This window comes from Bombina bombina, chromosome 2, assembly GCF_027579735.1.
Source record: "Bombina bombina isolate aBomBom1 chromosome 2, aBomBom1.pri, whole genome shotgun sequence".
NCBI lineage: Eukaryota > Metazoa > Chordata > Amphibia > Anura > Bombinatoridae > Bombina > Bombina bombina.
In genome coordinates, this window is record NC_069500.1 from 1,098,832,887 (window position 1) to 1,098,855,886 (window position 23,000).

Consider the following 23,000-nt stretch of genomic DNA (forward strand, 5'->3'; position numbering starts at 1 on the left):
AGCTTTTAAATAGTTATTAACTATTTAATAGCTATTGTCCTTAGTTAAAATAAATACAAAGTTGCCTGTAAAATAAATATAAATCCTAAATAGGATAATAATAATAATAAAATGTAACTATTAGTTATATTGTAGCTATATTAGGGTTTATTTTATAGGTAAATATTTAGTTTTAAATAGGATTAATTTATTTAATTATAGTAATTTTATTTTGTTTTATTTAAATAATATTTAAGTTAGGGGGGTGTTGGGGTTAGGGTTAGACTTAGGTTTAGGGGTTAATAACTTTATTATAGTAGCAGCGACATTGGGGGCGGAAGATTAGGGGTTAATAAGTGTAGGTAGGTGGCGGTGACGTTGGGGGGGGGACAGATTTGGGGTTAATAAATATAATATAGGTGTTGGCGATGTTAGGGACAGCAGATTAGGGGTTCATAGCTATAATGTAGGTGGCGGCGGTGTCCGGAGCGGCAGATTAGGGGTTAATAGTATAATGCAGGTGTCAGCGATAGCGGGGGCAGCAGATTAGGGGTTAATAAGTGTAATTTTAGGGGTGTTTAGACTCGGGGTTCATGTTAGGGTGTTAGGTGCAGACATTACTTTTATTTCCCCATAGAAAACAATGGGGCTGCGTTAGGAGCTGAACGCTGATTTTTTGCAGGTGTTAGGTTTTTTTTCAGCCAGCTCAGACCCATTGTATCCTATGGGGAAATCGTGCACGAGCACGTTTTTCCAGCTTACCGCTACCATAAGCAACGCTGGTATTGAGGGTTGAAGTGGAGCTAAATTTGGGTCAACGCTCACTTTTCTGAGGCTAACGCAGCCATTCAGAAAACTCGTAATACCAGTGTTGTTTAAAGGGTGCGCTGGAAAAAAAGGAGCGTTAGCTCCGTGAGTTTTTACCGACAAAAATCTAAATCTAGGCGATAGTTTCTAAATGATTGTGCCTCTGTAAACTCTTCAATACATTTAAGGGACATTAAATACAAATGGAGTGCTATTTAGTGCTTTCGAAAGAGGGCTAGTTGCACTAGAAACATTCTTTTTGCACATTGGGTTACGCTCGTATTATAAGTAGTGATGTCGCGAACCTAAAATTTTCGGTTCGCGAACGGCGGACTCGAACTTCCGGTATTGTTCGCGAACCCGCCATTGAATTCAATAGGCAGGCGAACTTTAAAACCTACAATGACTCTTTCTGGCCACAATAGTGATGGAAAAGTTGTTTCAAGGGTACTAACACCTGGACTGTCGCATGCTGGAGGGGGATCCCTGGCAAAACTCCCATGGAAAATTACATAGTTTATGCAGAGTCTGCTTTTAAGCCATAATGGGCCTAAATCAACTAACATTCCCAAAGTGGCTGTCTCAAAACATCCCGGACAGAAGATAGATTGATAGATAGGATTGATAGATATACATAGATTGATAGTTAGATAGAATCGATAGAAGAGAAATAGATAGATTTGTTAGATATATAATTACCCTAATAAAGTCTAATAATTAAACATGCGTTCTTGGACACAACTAGCTTGTGTTAATTAGTACTTTTCTTAGCACTTTAATCCCTGTTCCCCCCCCCTATCGGGGGTGTTCTATTTGGCCTGCCTGATTACCCTGAAAAAATATAATAATAAGACATGCGGTCTGGTACCTATTTTAACTAGGTTGTGTTTTAAGTACTACCATTCTTAGCACTTTAATCTCTGTAACTCCCCCTATTTGGTGAGGTCTATACGGCCTGGATGATTACCCACACAAAATATAATAATAAGACATCTGCTCTTGGTCTGCGACCCATGGTAACTATGTTGTGTTAATTAGTAATGTCCTTCGCATTTTAATAGCTGTTACTCATACTCACCCTATCGGTGGAGGTCTATATGGCCTGCATGATTACCTTTACAAAATATAATAACCAAACATATGCTCTGGGACCCATTGTAAGTAGGTTGTGTTAAGTAGTACTGTTCTTTGCAGTTTAATACCTGTTACAACACCAAATGGTGGCAGGTCTATCTGGCCTTCATGATTAGCTGTACCCAAACCCCAAAAAAAAGCTGAGTGGTCTTAGACTAACACCCATGGCTAACTCGGTTGTTTCAATTAGTACTATTCTTAGCACTTTCATCCCTATTACGGGTGGTCTACATGGCCATCATGATTAGCCGAACAAAATACTACAATCCAACCTTTGCTCAGTCTTCATAGGCCCTTCATTGGCTGTATTTTGATAGTACAGTTCTTATTATTTTTATAGCTGATACAACACCGAATGGTGGCAGCTCTATATGGCCTGCATGATTAGCCACACCCAATACAAAAATAAATCCAAGCGGTCTTGGATTAACACCCATGGCTAACTCTGTTGTTTCAAGTAGTACTATTCTTAGCACTTTCATCTCATCATCCCTGTTACTTCCAGGAATCTCGGTGGTGGTCTACATGGCCATCATGATTAGCCTAACCAAATACTACAATCCAACCTTGGTTCAGTCTTCCTAAGGCCCTTCATTGGCTGTATTTTGGTAGTACTGTTCTTATTAGTTTAATAGCTGATACAACACCGAACGGTGGCAGCTCTATATGGCCTGCATGAATAGCCGCACCCAAAGCCAAAAAAAAAGCCAAGCGGTTTTACTATTGTTAGCTCTTTCATCTCATCCCTGTTACTTCCAGGACTCTCAGTGGTGGTGGTCTACATGGCCATCAGGATTACCCTCACCAAAATATAACAACAATACGTGCGTGCAGGGAACCATGGTAAGGTTACTTCCTTTCGCAAAATCGAGTATAACAATTGCAGGCAGAGGTTCGGATCCTGCATTATGGCTGCACCTCTCCCTAAAAGAGGCATGCGTTACAGAGTCTGTGGGCATGTATGCAAAGAGCTGGCCTGCCTAAAAAGAGGAGCAAGGCTGTACAGGTTGTTCTCCTTCAGCCGTTTTATACGCTGTCCCACGGCCACGACCCTCAACAACCACAACAGAATGAAACACCACATATGCCATCCTTTTGAACAACAGAGTACAGGTATGGCATTGATTTTAGTTATACGGCGATATTTATTATAGACCGTGAAATTGAAAACAAAAACATGATTGGACACCAAGTACAGTACAGGTCGTTCTCCTTCAGCCTTTTTAGAATAGTGTTCCGGACCCCCAACAAAAACAACAGCAGGAAAGAGGACATATGGCATCCTTTTGAACAATAGATGACAGGTAAGGCATAGATTTTACAAAGCCATAGATAATTTTTTTGCAACTGTGAAATAAAAAAAAAACATTGATTGGACACCCAGAACACTTCTTTATCCTTAGGCCTTTTTATAAGAGGCTCCCGGAGCCTCAACTGAAACAACAGCATGAAAGAGGACATATGGCATCCTTGTGAACAATTGATTACAGTTAAGGCATTGATTTTAGAATCCCAGAGATCATTTATATGACCCGGGAAATAGAAAAAAACATTGATTAGACACCCAGTACACTTATTTATCCTCAGGCCTTTTTAATAAGAGGGTCCCGGAGCCTCAACCGAAACAAAAGCATGAAAGAGGACATATGTCATCCTTTTGAATAATAGATTACAGGAAAGGCATTTATTTTAGAATCACAGAGATCATTTATATGACCCGGGAAACAGAAAAAATAATTGATTAGACACCCAGTACACTTATTTATTCTCAGGCCTTTTTAATAAGAGGGTCCCAGAGCCTCAACTGAAACAACAGCATGAAAGAGGACATATGTCATCCTTTTGAATAATAGATTACAAGAAAGGCATTGATTTTAGAAACCCACAGATCATTATTTGCAACCGGGAAATAGAAAAAAACATTGATTAGACACCCAGTACACTTATTTATCCTCAGGCCTTTTTAATAAGAGGGTCCCGGAGCCTCAACCGAAACAACAGCATGAAAGAGGACATATGTCATCCTTTTGAATAATAGATTACAGGAAAGGCATTGATTTTAGAATCCCAGAGATCATTTATATGACCCGGGAAATAGAAAAAAACATTGATTAGACACCCAGTACACTTATTTATCCATAGGCCTTTTTAGCAGAGGCTCCAGGACCCTCAACAAAAACTAGAGCAGGGAGGTGGGCATAGGAGTACAATGTAGTGTGACAATAATAATGTGAAGGGGAAGATTGCGGAGTTGTGGCATTTTAATTTTGTTATCATGGGAAGTACTTGCAATGACCTTGCTCTGGTGAATCCATATTGCAAATGTGTTTTTTAAGGCACTGTTTGTCTATTTTTTGAATATCAGCATTTGGTAATTGAAGCTCAACTTAAGGCTGGTGAGAACCGACCTTTCTTCTGACTGTTTGCAAATGTTGTGGCTCTGGACAAACATGTGAATAAGGGGCCATCAGCCATATTCTGCACGCAACCCCTTTGATGATTGACGATAAACATGTGTCACCTGCAATCAGAGCCCGTTACTTCTGTCTAAATCATCTTCCTGGTATGGACAGCCCACTGTTTCCCACAGCAAGTCCGAAGCTTGAACTGCAAGATTGTCTTGAGTATGGTAGGAAACCAAAGTTTATTTAATTCTGTACTATCACCACAAAAGCTGAACTTCTTGAACCAAGGAAAATGCAAGCAATTTCATGTGCTTATGGATGACAAGGACGTCCTGTCCTGTGGTGCACAGAGATGGAGAGGATTTTGGGCCTCCCTGTACACTACCCAGATGTCTCCAACATCACCAGAAACACAAGACAGTGACTCTTGGGAAGTTCCTGGAGTGTTCCGGTAGCCATCTCTTTGCGCCCCGAAAGGAATACTTTATCAGTGTTTTTGTATACATCCGACAACAGCTTCGGAGACTGTGGTGATGCACATGTTATTTACTGTTGTTCCAGCTGTGGCAATATCAATTGGCATTAAAAAGGTAAGATTTGGGGGGGCGGAGCCTATAGCTGTTGCGGTAGGACGTGTGTTTGAGGAGCTCCAGGTCTTACAAGTTACTTTGGAGTTAGTTTTCAACCTTAATTTAATTTTCTTTTTGGGATTCATAGTCACACTTTCTGGGGCTATCCAAGAGGAGCCTGGTAAAAGCACTAGTCACCCCTTATATCAACGGGTACGGAGACCTGTTTTTTGCCTTTCCAATATGGCGCCGGACACCCCTGAATGAAAAAAAAGGTAAGATTTAGACTAGTGACGCACATTTTATGCACGCTGTGGCAATTGCAATTTGCAATAAAAATAATCTGCTAACAACCACTACCTACGACCACACCTGACTCCTGAAGTCATGCTTCAGTTATTAACTCAAGTTAAATATTTTTTTTTTTTTATTATGCTCAGCAGATTCAAAACATACCATTCTTCAATCTTCTAGTAATATCACACGACATGTCAAAATGCTGCATGGAAAATGGCAGTGTGCAAATTCATAATCTTAGTGAAGCTATAAGTGCATTACATTTTCTAAAATAAACAAAAATACAGAGAAAAAAAAAAAAAAAAGGAAAGAGGACATATGGCATCCTTTTGAACAATAGATTACATTTAAGGCATTGATTTGAGAAACCCAGAGATAATTTGTTGCAACCGGGAAATCTAAAAAAAACTGGATTAGACACCCAGTACACTTATTTATCCTTAGGCCTTATTAGCAGAGGCTCCAGGACCCTCAACAAAACCAGCAGCAGGAAAGAGGACATATGGCATCCTTTAGAAAAATAGATTTCTGGAAAGGCATTTATTTTAGAAACACAGAGATCATTAGTTGCAACCGTGAAATCTAAAAAAACTTAGATTATACACCCAGTACACTTCTTTATCCTTAGGCCTTTTTAGCAGAGGCTCCAGGACCCTCCACAAAACCAGCAGCATGAAAGAGGACATATGGATCTGGCAGAGGAAATGTAGTGGGGGGAGGGGTTCCAAAGACGAAGGAAAACGAGGAACTGGAATGTGACCGGGTCTGGAAGTTCAGCAGGAGAGCTTGAGGCGGGAGTTGCTGTTAGTGCTGCCGACAAAACCTATGACGGATAAGGCAGGCAGAAAAAAGCGAGGAGGTTAGGACACTAAAAAAAAAAAAAATATATCATTGAGACAGAGTACTGCAACAAATCACAAGGACTGGAGGGACTGTGTAGTAACCTGAATGTTACGTCTATGCAGCACTCTTCAGGTTGGAGTAGCCTGACATCGGAACCACTTGCTGTGGATTGAAACACAGAAATCTTTCTTGGATGGTGGACTAAAAGGACACAGTTTCTTTGTATAGACTAGAACAAAAAAGGGAAATTGGAGGAATAGCATTTTTACCCTAGTTTGGCAGCTTTGCTGCCCTTTTATACACAGATGAATGAAGACCCCATTCGGAAAGGCAGCAGGTCAGAGAGCCAGAGGTGATGCAGCACATGCAGGTGTGTCTGCCAGTATGATGAAAAAAAGGACTTCTCACAAGAAGCATCAAAATAATGTTGGTCCAAGCAAACCAATTTCCCAGCCCCGGAGGAATATTGTAGGTTGCAGAATACAGCATGGTTGGAAAGAAGGTAGTGGCCCAATAACACAATGGAAAGGAACTGTATTGGATCAAGTGCCAGTCAACCCATCCCTTTATCTTATTAAATATGATGGATTTGATTGTGTCTATGGACTAGAACTCCACAAGGACGAGCGAGTCTCTGCTCTTGAAGTTCTTCCAGATAGAGTTGCTTCATCTCGAATTAGTGATGCTCACTTGGCAGACACAATGATTGGTAAAGCTTTTGAACAAACGTTTGAAACAGAAGATGGTTCTAAGGATGAGTGGAGAGGAATGGTCTTAGCAAGAGCTCCCATAATGAACACATGGTTTTATATAACCTACGAGAAGGACCCAGTTTTATATATGTATCAGCTATTAGATGACTACAAAGAAGGAGATCTCCGCATCATGCCAGACTCTAATGATTCCCCTCCAGCAGAAAGAGAACCAGGAGAAGTTGTGGACAGCCTTGTAGGAAAGCAAGTGGAGTATGCCAAAGAAGATGGCTCAAAAAAGACTGGCATGGTAATACACCAAGTGGAAGCCAAACCCTCTGTTTATTTCATAAAATTTGATGACGATTTCCATATTTATGTCTACGATTTGGTGAAGACATCGTAGATGTAATATTTGACTTATTGCCAAACAGGTGGATTTATTAAATGTAAAATATGTAGACAAACCTGTCCACTTCTGTCCAATTATGTGATGCTTCAGATTCCAGGCAAGCCCGCAACCCCTTAAAGGAAGTAACGCAGTTTTGTTGCTAAGAACAAAAAAATACATTTCCACATCAAAAGGAAACAAACCACGTTCTGTGAATTACAACTCATTTTGCATAATGGAATTTATCCTTTAGAAGGAAACTGATCTAGTAGTGGTGAATTCAAACAAAAGAAGCATGGATGCAAGAGACAAACTGGGCGAATTCTGTAAATTTTCAAAGTGGGGGGAAAAAAGGTTATAAAAATGTAATTGTTGTATTTCGTAAGCACTCATTCCTCATCAATACAAGTCCAGTTTGGTATATCTAACTACTTTAACATAGTTATCAGTATGTATTTCAAGTAAAAGTATTTTTCCCAGTGTTACTTATGTCTTATAATGTGGGGAGTGTGGTGCTGCAGTTCAGTTATCCAGCTGCCCAGTGATGTAGGGTCTTTTTTTTTGTCTTGTTGGTCTTGTTACAACTTTCTGATTCATAATATTTTGTTACTTTTTGTACCTGTTTTGTCAGAAATCTTGTTATAATACAACAATTGACAACTTATTTCCATTTTTTTTTATCCCATCCCAGTAAAAACGATTATTCAGCACACAAAAAAAAGAGGACATATGGCATCCTTTTGAAAATTAGATTACAGGAAAGGCATTGATTTTAGAAACACAGAGATCATTAGTTGCAACCGTGAAATCTCAAAAAACATAGATTATACACCCAGTACACTTCTTTATCCTTAGGTCTTTTTTTAGCAGAGGCTCCAGGACCCTCCACAAAACAAGCAGCAGGAAAGAGGACATATGTCATCCTTTTGAAAATTAGATTACAGGAAAGGCATTGATTTTAGAAACACAGAGATCATTAGTTGCAACCGTGAAATCTAAGAAAACATAGATTATACACCCAGTACACTTATTTATCCTTAGGTCTTTTTTTAGCAGAGGCTCCAGGACCCTCCACAAAACCAGCAGCATGAAAGAGGACATATGGCATCCTTTTGAAAATTAGATTACATGAAAGGCATTGATTTTAGAAACACAGAGATCATTAGTTGCAACCGTGAAATCTAAAAAAACATAGATTATACACCCAGTACACTTCTTTATCCTTAGGCCTTTTTAGAAGAGGCTCCCGGAGCCTCAACAGAAACAACAGCATGAAAGAGGACATATGGCATCCTTGTGACTAATAGATTACAGGAAAGGCATTGATTTTAGAAACCCTGGGATAATTTGTTGCAATTGTGAAATCTAAAAAAAGATTGATTAGACACCCAGTACACTTATTTATCCTTAGGTCTTTTTTTAGCAGAGGCTCCAGGACCCTCCACAAAACCAGCAGTAGGAAAGAGGACATATGTCATCCTTTTGAAAATTAGATTACAGGAAAGGCATTGATTTTAGAAACACAGAGATCATTAGTTGCAACCGTGAAATCTAAAAAAACATAGATTATACACCCAGTACACTTCTTTATCCTTAGGCCTTTTTATCAGAGGCTCCCGGAGCCTCAACAGAAACAACAGCATGAAAGAGGACATATGGCATCCTTGTGACTAATAGATTACAGGAAAGGCATTGATTTTGGAAACCCTGGGATAATTTGTTGCAACCGTGAAATCTAAAAAAAGATTGATTAGACACCCAGTACACTTATTTATCCTTAGGCCTTTTTTTAGCAGAGGCTACAGGACCCTACACAAAACCAGCAGCAGGAAAGAGGACATATGGCATCCTTTTGAAAATTAGATTATAGGAAAGGCATTGATTTTAGAAACCCGGAGATAATTTGTTGCAACCGGGAATTTGAATCAAACAAATGATTCGATGGACACCCAGTACACTTCTTTCTCCTTCTGCCTTTTTATAAGAGGGTCCAGGACCCTCAAAAAAAGACCAGCAGGAAAGAGGACGTATGGCATCCTTTTGAACAATAGAGTACAGGTACAGCATTGATTTTACAAACCCAGAGATAATTTTGGGCAAATGTGAAATCGAAAAAAAAATTGAGTGGACACCCAGTACACCTCTTTCTCCTTAGTCCTTTTTATAATAGGGTCCAGGACCCTCAAACAAAATACCAGCAGGAAAGAGAACATATGGCATCCTTTTGAACAATAGAGTACTGGTACGGCATTGATTTTAGAAACCCACAGATAATTTTTTTGAAAAGTGAAATAGCCCCAAAAACCATGCTTGGACTCCCACTCCAGGTCGTTCTCCTTCAGCTTTTTTATAAGAGGGTCCAGCACCCTCAACAGAAACAACTGCAGGAAACACCACCACATATGCCATCCTTTTGCACAAGCGAGTACAGGTATGGCATCCATTTTAGAAACCCAGAGATAATTGAGAGGAACCAGGAACATTTTTCTAAAAATTTGATGGGCCACCCATTACAGGTCGTTCTCCTTCAGCCTTTTTATACCATGGGCCACGACCCGCAACAGGCACAACAGCATGAAACACCACATATGCCACCCTTTTGCACAATAGACTACAGGTATGGCATAGATGGAACACGGAGATAATTTAGAGCAACCAAGAGACGGATAAAGATGCTTGGTCGGTCCTCCTCCTTCAAATTTGTGGCATTTTGCGTTCAATTTAATGGTCCACCAGATATGAGTGGTTTGCTAATGCTAAGTTGTACAATTCGTAAACAGTTTAATCACTATTGTTATGTGCCTTAATTTTTTTATTTGAGCTTTGTACCCACAGAGCTGCAGCAGAGGCCAGAAAAATTAGGAATGTACAAATGACTGAAAAAATTGGGTATTGTTGTAGCAACTGCTGTAGCAGAGGCCAGAAAAATTGATGTTTGTAAAAAATTTAAAAAGTGCCCTAAAAGCTTGTGGCTTGAACACTAGTTGTTGGCGGATAAGTCAAGCAAGTCCTCCGGCTTTATAACCAAAAAAAAACTGTACCAGTTGTAGCCCAAGCCAGCTCATCTCATCATCAGGCCTTTTTTATTCAAATGTATTGCCCAATGTCAGTCCTTTCGGGATCCAGCCCTCATTCATTTTTATAAAAGTGAGATAGTCAAGGCATTTTTGACCTAGGCGACTTTTCTTCTCAGTGACAAAACCTCCTGCTGCACTGAAAGTCCTTTCGGACAGGACACTTGAAGCGGGGCAGGCCAGAAGTTCCATTGCAAATTGGGATAGCTCAGGCCACAAGTCCAGCCTGCACACCCAGTAGTCAAGGGGTCCATCGCTCCTGAGAGTTTTGAGATCCGCAGTTAAAGCTAGGTAGATCCCGAAAGGCTCTGATGGTGCATGGGAGTTAAAAAGGTACGCATGTCCTCCATCAACAAGACGTCAGGAAAGCGTCCGGTCCTTGCCGCCGTGGTCGTGGGAGGAGGAGGATTAATTTCATCTCTTCCCCTGTTACATTCCCGTGGTGCTGTGACATCACCCTTATACGCTGCGTAAAGCATAGTTTTTAATTTATTATGAAAATGCTCCATCCTTTCCGACTTGCGGGAATTTGGTAACATTTCAGGCACTTTATGCTTATACCGGGGGTCGAGGAGCGTGGACACCCAGTACAGGTCGTTCTCCTTCAGCTTTTTTATACGAAGGTCCCTCAACAGGCACGACAGCATGAAAGAACCCATTTGAACAAGGTTGGATGCCGAGCTAATCATGTCCCGTTCCTCCTCCTCACTGATCTCACTGATTGTATCTTGTTCCCCCCAGCCACGTACAACACCACAGGTACCAGAGAGGTGACAACAACGAGCACCCTGGGATGCCTGTTGTGCTCGGTCTTCCTCCTCCTCCTCCTCAAAGCCACATTCCTCCTCTGACTCCTCTTCCTCACAATCCTCTTCCTGCATTGCCGCAGGTCCAGCAAGCGATGCTGATAAGGCTGTTTGTGGGGGTGATGGACCCCACAACTCTTCCTCTTCATGCTCATCTACTGCCTGATCCAGCACTCTTCGCAGGGCACGCTCCAGGAAGAAAACAAATGGTATGATGTCGCTGATGGTGCCTTCGGTGTGACTGACAAGGTTTGTCACCTCCTCAAAAGGACGCATGAGCCTACAGGCATTGCGCATGAGCGTCCAGTAATTTGGCAAAAATATCCCCAGCTCCCCAGAGGCTGTCCTAGCACCCCGGTCACACAAATACTCATTAACAGCTTTTTCTTGTTGGAGCAGGCGGTCAAACATTAGGAGTGTTGAATTCCACCATGTCGGGCTGTCGCAAATCAAGCGCCTCACTGGCAGGTTGTTTCGAAGCTGGATATCGGACAAGTGCGCCATGGCCGTGTAGGAACGCCTGAAATGGCCACACACCTTCCTGGCCTGCTTCAGGACGTCCTGTAAGCCACAGTACTTATGGACAAATCGTTGTACAATTAGATTACACACATGTGCCATGCACGGCACATGTGTCAACTTGCCCAATTTCAATGCCGCCACCAAATTACTTCCATTGTCAGAAACAACCTTGCCAATCTCCAGTTGGTGCGGAGTCAGCCACTGATCCACCTGTGCGTTCAGGGCGGTCAGGAGTGCTGGTGTGGTGTGACTCTCCGCTTTCAGGCAAGTCAACCCCAAGACACTGCCTTACCCGGGATGTAGCATAGTACCTGGGGAGCTGGGGGGGTGCCATAGATGTGGAGCAAGACGCAGAAGTTGAAGAAGACTCAGCCGAGGAAGAGGTTAGGGAAGAGGATGGAGTAGGAGGAATAGAGGAGGTAGCAGCAGGCCTGCCTGCAAGTCGTGGCGGTGTCACCAACTCTTCTGCAGAGCCACGCATTCCATGCTTGTCAGAAGTCAGCAGGTTTACCCAATGTGCAGTGTAGGTGATATACCTGCCCTGACCATGCTTTGCAGACCAGCTATCCGTGGTCATATGGACCCTTGCCCCAACGCTGTGTGCCAGACATGCCATAACTTCCTTTCTCACAACAGAGTACATGTTTGGGATTGCCTTTTGTGAAAAGAAATTTCTGCCAGGTACCTTCCACTGCGGTGTCCCAATAGATACAATTTTTTTGAAAGCATCAGACTCCACCAGCTTGTATGGTAAAAGCTGGCAGGCTAAGAGTTCAGACAAGCCAGCTGTCAGACGCCGGGCAAGGGGGTGACTTTGAGAAATTGGCTTCTTACGCTCAAACATGTCCTTGACAGACACCTGACTGTGGGTAGATGACCAGGAACTGCTACGTAAGAGAGACTGAGTGGAGGATGGTTGAGAGGGGGCAAGGAGGACAGCACTGGTTGACGTGGCTGAAGATGCTGGAGCAGGAGGAGGAGGGCGGCTTTCACTTTGTGTGCTGCTTCTACTCATGTGTTCTTCCCATCGGCCTTTGTGATGGGAGACCATGTGCCTTCGCAAAGCAGTTGTACCTAGGTGGGTGTTGGACTTCCCACTACTCAGTTTCTTTTGGCACAGGTTGCAAATGGCATTGCTGTTGTCAGAGGCAGACACACACAAAAAATGCCACACTGCTGAGCTCTGCGATGACGGCATTCTGGTGGTGGCAACAGCATGCGTTGATGGGCGTCGGTGTGCTGTCTGGCTGATCCCTGGTGATGATGCATGCTATCTGACTGTGCCACTATCTCTTTGAGACGTCCTCCCCATGCTTCCAAATCGTCTCCTCCTCCTCCTCTCTGTCTCCCCATCTGAACTTTCCCCCTCTTCTTCTTCTCTTCTAGCAGGCACCCACGTGACATCCACCGACACATCATCATCAACCGCTTCACTTGTATCTGAAACATCAAGAAAGGAAGCAGCAGCGGGTACAAGATCATCATCATCACATCGGACCTCCATGTCGGTAATGCTGCCTGACTGAGACTGATCACTATTATCTACATCCTCTGTCAATGATGGTTGCGCATCACCCATTTCTTCCAAATGATGTGTCAATAACTCCTGTGACAGATCAAGTGAAGCGGCTGTGGTGCTAGTGTTGGTGGTGGCGACAGGCGGGGGAGTGGCACTGGTCACTTGAGACCTGCCCAAAGCACAGCTGGACGTAGATGGTGCGTCAAGGTTAGGAGGACTAGCAGCGGAAGCTGAAGAAGATTGGGTGTCCTGTGTTAGCCATTCAACTAGGTCCTCCTCAGAAGTTTTCACGTCCCCCCTGGCACCCGGCGTCTGAACAATGTGCATATTTGTAGGGTCTAAAGGAATCACAGCACCACGACCACGACCACGGAACCTGCAGGGTAGCCTGCCTCTGCCTGTCATTTTTTTTTAAATGGACACTAACAATACTATTACACCAATTGAGTGGTGGCACTGTGAAAGCGGGCACAGTATACGCTGTGATACTGACAACAACAAAAAAGACAGATGTTTTAAAAATAACAAATTGTTAATTTTTTTAAATATTACAAGTACTTTGACAACAAATATGATTGTTTGGCACTAGTTGGCAAATGGGCCTGTGTGGCACACACGCTGGGAGAAAGGAAACTGCAATTCAATGGCACTAGGAGACTGAAGAATCACAGTCAAAACAGTTATGATTAACAAAAATTCCAATCCTGTGACAATAAATATGATTGGTGGCACTAATTGGCTAGTTGGGACTGGCACACAGGCAGGCAGGCAGGAGGAAAATGCAATTCAAGGGCACTAGTAGACTGCAGATTGACAGTCAAAACAGTGATGATTGACAAATTTTGCAATACTGTTAAAAGAAATATGATTTCTGGCACTAATTGGATAGTTGGGCCTGGCACACAGGCTGACAAGCAGTAGAAAAGTGCAATTCAATGGCACGAGCAAATTGAGGACTAAGATCAACAATCAAAATTTTTTTAATTTTAATTAGTAACCATACTGTGACAACAATTAGGATTGGTGTAAATAGTTGGCAAGACGGCCTGGCACAAAAGGCTGGCAAGCAGGAGGTAAATGCAATTCAAGGACATTAGGAGACTGAATACTGACAGTCAAAACAGTGATGATTGACAATTTTTGCAATACTGTTAAAAGAAATATGATTGCTGGCAATAATTGGCTAGATGGGCCTGGCACACAGCAGGCTGCAAGGCAGGAGGAAAGTGCAATTCACTGGCACCAGCAAACTGAGGATTCGCCACAAATATTACCCAAAATTTTAATTTTTAGTTACTAAGAATACTGTGACAACAAATATGATTGGTGTAAATATTTTTCAAGTAGGCCTGGCACACAGGCTTGGAAGGCAGGAGAAAAGTGCAATTCTAGGGCACGAGCAAACTGAGGATTAAGATCAACAATCAAGAATTTTGTAATTTTAATTAGTAACTATACTGCGACAACAATTAGGATTGGTGTAAATAGTTGGCAAGACGGCCTGGCACAAAAGGCTGGCAGGCAAGAGGTAAATGCAATTCAAGGACACTAGGAGACTGAATACTGACAGTCAAAACAGTGATGAATGACAATTTTTGCAATACTGTTAAAAGAAATATGATTGCTGGCAATAATTGGCTAGGTGGGCCTGGCACACAGCAGGCTGCAAGGCAGGAGGAAAGTGCAATTCACTGGCACCAGCAAACTGAGGATTCGCCACAAATATTACCCAAAATTTTAATTTTTAATTACTAAGAATACTGTGACAACAAATATGATTGGTGTAAATATTTTTCAAGTAGGCCTGGCACACAGGCTTGGAAGGCAGTAGAAAAGTGCAATTGTAGGGCACGAGCAAACTGAGGATTAAGATCAACAATCAAATATTTTTTAATTTTAATTAGTAACTATACTGTGACAACAATTAGGATTGGTGTAAATAGTTGGCAAGACAGCCTGGCACAAAAGGCTGGCAGGCAGGAGGTAAATGCAATTCAAGGACACTAGGAGACAGAATACTGACAGTCAAAACAGTGATGATTGACAATTTTTGCAATACTGTTAAAAGAAATAGGATTGCTGGCAATAATTGGCTAGGTGGGCCTGGCACACAGCAGGCTGCAAGGCAGGAGGAAAGTGCAATTCACTGGCATCAGCAAACTGAGGATTCGCCACAAATATTACCCAAAATTTAAATTTTTAATTACTAAGAATACTGTGACAACAAATATGATTGGTGTAAATATTTTTCAAGTAGGCCTGGCACACAGGCTTGGAAGGCAGTAGAAAAGTGCAATTCTAGGGCACGAGCAAACTGAGGATTAAGATCAACAATCAAATATTTTTTAATTTTAATTAGTAACTATACTGTGACAACAATTAGAATTGGTGTAATTAGTTGGCAAGACAGCCTGGCACAAAAGGCTGGCAGGCAGGCAGGAGGTAAATGCAATTCAAGGACACTAGGAGACTGAATACTGACAGTCAAAACAGTGATGATTGACAATTTTTGCAATACTGTTAAAAGAAATAGGATTGCTGGCAATAATTGGCTAGGTGGGCCTGGCACACAGCAGGCTGCAAGGCAGGAGGAAAGTGCAATTCACTGGCACCAGCAAACTGAGGATTCGCCACAAATATTACCCAAAATTTTAATTTTTAATTAATAAGAATACTGTGACAACAAATATGATTGGTGTAAATATTTTTCAAGTAGGCCTGGCACACAGGCTTGGAAGGCTGTAGAAAAGTGCAATTCTAGGGCACGAGCAAACTGAGGATTAAGATCAACAATCAAGGATTTTTTAATTTTATTTAGTAACTATACTGTGACAACAATTAGGATTGGTGTAAATAGTTGGCAAGACGGCCTGGCACAAAAGGCTGGCAGGCAAGAGGTAGATGCAATTCAAGGACACTAGGAGACTGATTACTGACAGTCAAAACAGTGATGATTGACCATTTTGGCAATACTGTTAAAAGAAATAGGATTGCTGGCAATAATTGGCTAGGTGGGCCTGGCACACACCAGGCTGCAAGGCAGGAGGAAAGTGCAATTCACTGGCACCAGCAAACTGAGGATTCACCACAAATATTACCCAAAATTTCAATTTTTAATTACTAAGAATACTGTGACAGCAAATATGATTGGTGTAAATATTTTTCAAGTAGGCCTGGCACACAGGCTTGGAAGGCAGTAGAAAAGTGCAATTCTAGGGCACAAGCAAACTGAGGATTAAGATCAACAATCAAATATTTTTTAATTTTAATTAGTAATTATACTGTGACAACAATTAGGATTGGTGTAAATAGTTGGCAAGACAGCCTGGCACAAAAGGCTGGCAGGCAGGAGGTAAATGCAATTCAAGGACACTAGGAGACTGAATATTTGCAGTCCAAAACATTATGATTTTTATTTTTTTATATACTGTTACAAGAATTATGATTGGTGCCACTAACTGGCTAGTTGGGCCTGGCACACAGGCTGGCAGATATGAGTCGTGGATGGTAGGTAGGGCAGCAATTTAACACAGTATGCTGTGTAAGTGACAAAAACACAGGCCTGATAGAAAATTAAGTTAGATTACACTAGCAAAATATTTTAAAATTTTAGATTTTAATATTAAAATAATGTTAAGAAGTGCAATGCACATATGAGTGGTCGCACTGGCTGGCTGCTACGTAGGGCAGCAATTAACAACAGTATGCTTTGTAAGTCAGATAGACAGTTAGACACAGGCCTGATAGAAAATAAAATTAGATTACACTAGCATAATGATTTAAAGACTTTTTTTTGGCAATTTAAAGAAAAAGGTTAAGCACATAAATATGAGTTGTGGCTGTCTAGCCTTGGAAGGGCAGCTATTAAAAACAGTAGGCTCTGTAAGTCAGATACACACACGCCTGATAGAAAATACTATTAGATTACACTAGAAAAATGATTTAAATTATTTTTTTGGGGGGGGAATTAAAAAAAGGTTAAACACATATGAGTCGTGGCTCATAGACTAGGGAGGGCAGCAAGTAAACACAGTAGGCTCTGTATGTCAGCAAAACACACAGGCCTGATAGAAAATTATATTAGATTACACTATCAAACAAATTTAAAAATTTATTTTTTTAAATTTAAATTAAGGTGAAGAAGATATGAGTGCTGGGTGGATGCCTGGCACAGACCAATTAACCAAAAGACTGAAAAAAAATGAGGTATATTAATGCTGAGTGAGCCTGACAGACACAGGCATGATAGTAAATGTAATTAGATTACACTAGCAAAATATTTTTTTTTTTTTTTTTAATTTAAAATAATGTTATAAACGGATATTAACACTGGTGGCTGGCACAGAGCAATGAACCAGAGTATATGCTGTGTGACACAGGCCTGATAGAAAATGAAAAAAAATTACACTAGCAAAATAATTAAATTTTTTGGTTAGTTAAATTTAAACTAATGTTGTTAGGGAGATATCAGTGGTGGCAGTAATCACAGCAGCATATGCTGTGAGCCTTAAACACACAGCCTGAAAGCCAGGCAAATGCTAATAAAAAAAAAAAACGAAAAAAAAAAAAACGGCACGAAATATAGCCCTAAAAAGGGCTTTTTGGGGTGCTGTGCTTGCAGCAGAGATGAGTGGAGTCCTTCTGGACTGTAAATACACTAGCCTAGCTATGTTTTTCCTATTAATGTCAGGAGCAAAAACACAACGCGTCCTCTCATTAAGAAAGCAAGGTCATTATGAGTCTAAAATGGCGGATTCCGAGTAGCTGGGAGGGTCTGTGAGGGAGTGTCAGATGTTGATTGGCTCTAATGGGTCAGACGGCTGTGACATAAAGGGTCAAAGTTTCCTCAATGATGACACATAGGGGCGGATCGAACATCGCCATGTGTTCGCCCACAAACGCGAACAAGCTATGTTCGCTGTGAACCGTTCGCGGGCGAACAGTTCGGGACATCACTAATTATAAGTTGAAACTAAAAAGTTATCGCTCTTGCGCTAACTCGATGCGTGCAAAAAGCTGAACTTTTACAATATTGTGTGCACAATAACCTATTCCCCCATTGAAGTCAATTGAGAAAAAAACCTAACACCCTACTCGCGCGCAAACCCAATCGCATATTCTCATGTGCGCTAAATCGACATGAAAATATGAATATTTTACATTCCAATATGTTCTTGACATAGAAGAATATGTTCCATTTATTCATAAATACATTTTTCGACATATATATCTGATGGTATTTTGGTACAATATATATATATATATATATATATATATATATAGAAACATAGATATATACAGATATATTTAGGAATATCTATGTAGAAATACTTAGAACAGATTCCCTATAATCTCTTTTAGTTGGGTGGATAAAACACCAAGTATCATATAGTTTTTAGTTTTGAAGGGTCTTTCATAAGTATTTGACTTTTTTAGCAGATATGCATGGTAGAGGATTGGAACAATCAATTGTTGGTTGTAACAGGAAATTGTAATCTCCACCAACATATAATAGCCCTATAGATTTAAAGAAAGGCAGATGCTTATAATTATAATACCTGCCGTATAGTAGCCCAAAAAGATCTAGAAATCTGCCATCCCTATCTTTGTCCAATTTAAGCAGTTTAAAATTGATAATTTTTCAAATCAGAATGCTGACACTATTTCTTTTAGAAGAAAATGAGGCATGAAAATGTTGAGTGTTAGGTGAGTTAAAATATTTAGGTTATTTACTACAAGTAAAATGAGTCTCTTGTAATAGAATAATATGAGCTTGTTTTCTGTAGAGGTCTGTAAGGGCCATATACTGTTTTTTGGGAGAATGAAAACCTTTTACATTCTGAGTGTTAATGAAAATGAGATGTTTGGACATTGATGTGGAAATTATGATTTTAAGAGTCTCTCACTTAGCACCCTATGTAGAAGTGTAAAGGTGTTGTGGTCTGACTGGAGTAATAGTAACAAAATGCACAACATATATAAACAAAATAAACAACAAACAAGTAAAATATAACACATTGTAAAAAACAACAAAAATGCAAATAAAAAATTGGACACTGGGCTCTATATAGAGAGATTTTTAATACAATTTTTTTTTTTTTTTTTTTTTTTTTTTATAATAATTTTTTATTGAGGTTTTATGCAAAATACAGAATGAATGCAATCTCATAACACAGAAATAACAGAAGCATATAATACTTACAAATAGCTTGATATACAAAAGTGAAGTATTGCAGTGAATTATTAAGAACCTCTATTTTATATAATTTCTACTTTTGATTCCTCTTATGACATTAGAGGTCACTTTTGGACCTATGAAATGTAAAGTGAACCAAAAGGAGAGGATTGGTTTATGGAATGGCCACTTTTGGACCTAGATATTAAAAGTAGGGGGGGAGGGGGTGTCAGCAGTCAAGAGCTGCTTTGTGAGAGAGTAGGGGAGGTGGGGGTTCGGGCTCTGATAATCTAATAACACTTTACTCAATATTAGAGGCAGGATGGAGTTTTTTTCCATAACATCCCTAAGCAGAGGGTACATGCATATTTAGGACCATGTCCAATTATGTGGGCAAGGAAGAGGTTGAAATGGGAGGCTAATCAAGTAGAGAGGTATGCAAACTAATAAAACTCTTAAAGAGAATAAATCTTCCTTTATAGTTGTGTATACTATACAACAGTAAGAAAACATGAATAACAGATCTCAGAATTCACTAATAGCTTTTAAGGGGAGTCACAATATTGCAGCAAATTGCTATAGATAGATGTCTCAGAGTTCTAATTCTATATTATCAAACTTGCAAGGAGGGGGACATTCAATGGAAGGAGAATTAAAAAATTGCGTGGCATAAAGGCATCTAGGAGCTACTACTGAGGGTTAAATGTACTTAATGAGGTACTCATCTAGGGTATACTTAATATATATTAGGCTATATTAGTCTTTAATTAGGTGCTGAAACCAAGGGACTATGGAATAATATATAATGCTGGAACATAAGCTTCACAACCCATAGGGGGTGAGACCACTCTGAGAATATCCCAGGATTATAAACCACCCTATTGACACCATAAATCAAGAGAAAATGCAGATTATATACATAACAAGTTGTGACTGTAAAACAAAAACAAAAACAGAGGAGGGCTAATGTACACTAGGCATGACGCAGCACAACAGGAGCTTGTATCCAGGTTTCCTACATTTTTATGGCCTGTGTGTGATATCTCTTAACTATTGATATGAGCCATATAACATCTCACTGTAAGAGTTCCCATAAAATAAAGAGACAAATTAGTAACTGGGAGCAAAGGGAGTCTCAGGAAGTTAATTCCAGTGGTGCAACATAAAAAAAAAAAAAATGGATGTGTGAAGGGGTTTGAAAAAAGTTATCAGTGCACTCAGCAGCATTATAAATGATGTATGTAGTATATACAACTATAGCTAGGTATACCCTTAACAAGTAGCACAATATGCCCTCAGGATATGAACATTGCATGTGAAAAATAAGAGATTCAACTTAAAGCTGGGTGCCAAAAGAAAAGACAGGTACATACATAAATAAGGTCCACACACCGTACACACAAGATTGCAGACCCAATATGCATTTCCCCAACAAGAAGAGAGAAAAACAAAACAGAGATAAGAGACAAAGAAAGAGATTAGTGCTTATCCAATACCGGCTCTGCTAAAGTCCATTTTGTTACGTGAAAAGACCCACTATGTATAGAGATATATGTCTGAAACCAGTGGGAGGTCAAGGTAGTCCTTTGTATGAAGTTGTCTTGGAGGAGCAGAGGTCAGGATCCCAACCCAGGCAGAGAATCGTTTTATTGCGAGCTGAGAAGGAGAGAGTCCCCGGTGCCCCATCCAGGGGCCGTCCGCATCCCCAGAACAAGTCACCGAGGGTGAGGGCATACATTTCTGGTTGTTGTCTGATCTTGAGGTAGGTGGTTGAAGATCCGACACAAGCTCCTCACTTGTATGTCGCTTGCGGTTATGCCTTAGGGTTCTGCTTAGTGTCCGCAGTTGCTGCTGTGCCTCTGTCCGAGAACGTGAAGCACCCAAATAGCGCATATCTGGACTTTCCTCTGAGCCCTCAGTCACCATCGATTCCGGGATCATCTCAGGCTTAACGGAGGTATGATGTAAAGTCCCAGCTTGTGCAGAGTATATCTCCTGTGATACGGAGGGAGTAGATTTAGGCGGAAGGGGTCTCAGGGCGCCATCTTCCATATAGGCCTCTCTAATGCAAGCTCTAAGATCCGCAAACTGTGAATCCATCCTGCGGTCCAGATCTCGTAATAGGGCTAGTGCGGCAAGACTTAACTCCTCCAGATAGAAGGGAGACAAAAGGAGGCGCCACAATAGTGTGAAATCGTAGGTTAAAGGGACCCCCACAAAACGATTCAGGATCACTTACTAGATTTAAAGCACTTGAGAAGTGCCACAGGTGCAGGCTGAACTATTCAAAGCTGTCCAGCGAGCTTATCCTCACGGTCCACAGGCCTAAGGGTTAACTTCAGATTCCCCCACACGTACTCGAATCAAAGATGAAACCAGAAAATTAGTGGTAGTGGATATCCACTCAGGGAAGAAAATCCAGTTCAAATGGGGCCAGCAACAGCTGCACAGGAAGTAAATGGGATCCTGCGATAGATAGTCAGCGATCAACAAGCCCAGTATAACCAGGCTTACCGGGGGGGGGGGTTTGATGGTACAGCAAAGTGAAAGTGTATAGGCCGTCTCCTGATAAATGCGGTTATTCCGTAAAGAGTTCTGAATGTAGTAATCCTGTTAGAGCCACAGTCCCCAGGTAAATAATAGCTGTATTACACGATCTCGGAGCTCAGAGAGAAAACTATACAGCATTAAAAGTAGATACAAGCCGCTGCAGGCTCCAAACAGAGATGACGGCCTAAGATCTTGATAGGCTAATTCAGCTCCTGGGTGCTCAGTTATGGGAATCACCGAGAATTTCAATGCTACCAGCTGAACAGTAATAGGAACCTATAAGAATAGGTTAAAATAAAAGTTATATCCCAGGATAATTTGTGAAACAAAGGAGTATTCCCAGGAGCTTCATGAAATGCGACTGATCATGGCCGCCTCTTAGCCACTCCCCCTTTTTTATACAATTTTATATATTGTATGACTATATTTTCTAAAGAACTTACATGCTGTCAAGATGCAGCTGTGCATGTGTGTTACCGCTACATTTTTAACATGTGTATGCTGTTTACTAATGTAGCTCATCACATAGTGTGAGCTGTTATTTGCACCATATAATGTTATTGAGAAGGGACACAAATCCGCATTACATAACATGTAACGGCTTGGGACTACTTATGAGAGTTTGATTTTTTTTGTGGATATGAGGTGGCATTTGGTGGGATACAGAGATATGGGCGGCTTCAAAGAGTCCTACATGCCTGAATAGCACAATCAAGTGCTTTTATAAATGTAAGTAAGAAATGTATTGCTTTGAAGATAGCGCTATCTTGTAAGTCTACACCATTGGGGCGCCCTATTTTCTCTTTTGTATGTTTCCAGATTTTATCATCCTTTCGGAGGGGATCTATTTTTGAAGACAAAGCAGCTGCATATCCTCCAATTTACACTGCACTGGGATCCTTTTATTTCACCATTGGATGTGTTTCTAGGACTCTCATTTGTGATTATAATTGTTCATATATCCTTGTATTGTTATTGGCATCTCCAGTTTGGTACTCTTTTGTTCTGATTGAATCATACTATATGATGGAGGCTAGCTGAATGAGCCAATTATGTTAATAGGAATATTACTTGTAGGGTGCAAAGACCCTATATCCCAAAGAAAAACCTAACTAAAAATATTTAAAACATAGCTGCAACTCCTTCTGGGGCAATCAAATAAAAAGGTGGAACATCAAAAGTAAAACAGCAAAAGGATTAATACTAAAGCAACATATCATGCATCATCTAACGAGAC

At 40.7% G+C, this 23,000-nt stretch overlaps 1 protein-coding gene across 1 annotated transcript; it reads left to right on the top strand.

Moving 5' to 3' along the window:
* Positions 1-6,313: 6,313 nt before the first annotated feature.
* On the top strand, positions 6,314-7,242 carry LOC128648170 (spindlin-Z-like). Its single transcript, XM_053700830.1, has one exon. It carries the CDS (start codon positions 6,344-6,346, stop codon positions 7,130-7,132), a length of 789 nt encoding a protein of 262 aa, XP_053556805.1. The 5' UTR covers positions 6,314-6,343; the 3' UTR covers positions 7,133-7,242.
* The last annotated feature ends 15,758 nt before the right edge of the window (positions 7,243-23,000 follow it).

Bases quoted from the DNA above. Each gene is read 5' to 3' on its own strand.
- LOC128648170 (XM_053700830.1), top strand. From the start codon at position 6,344: ATGAAGACCCCATTCGGAAAGGCAGCAGGTCAGAGAGCCAGAGGTGAT.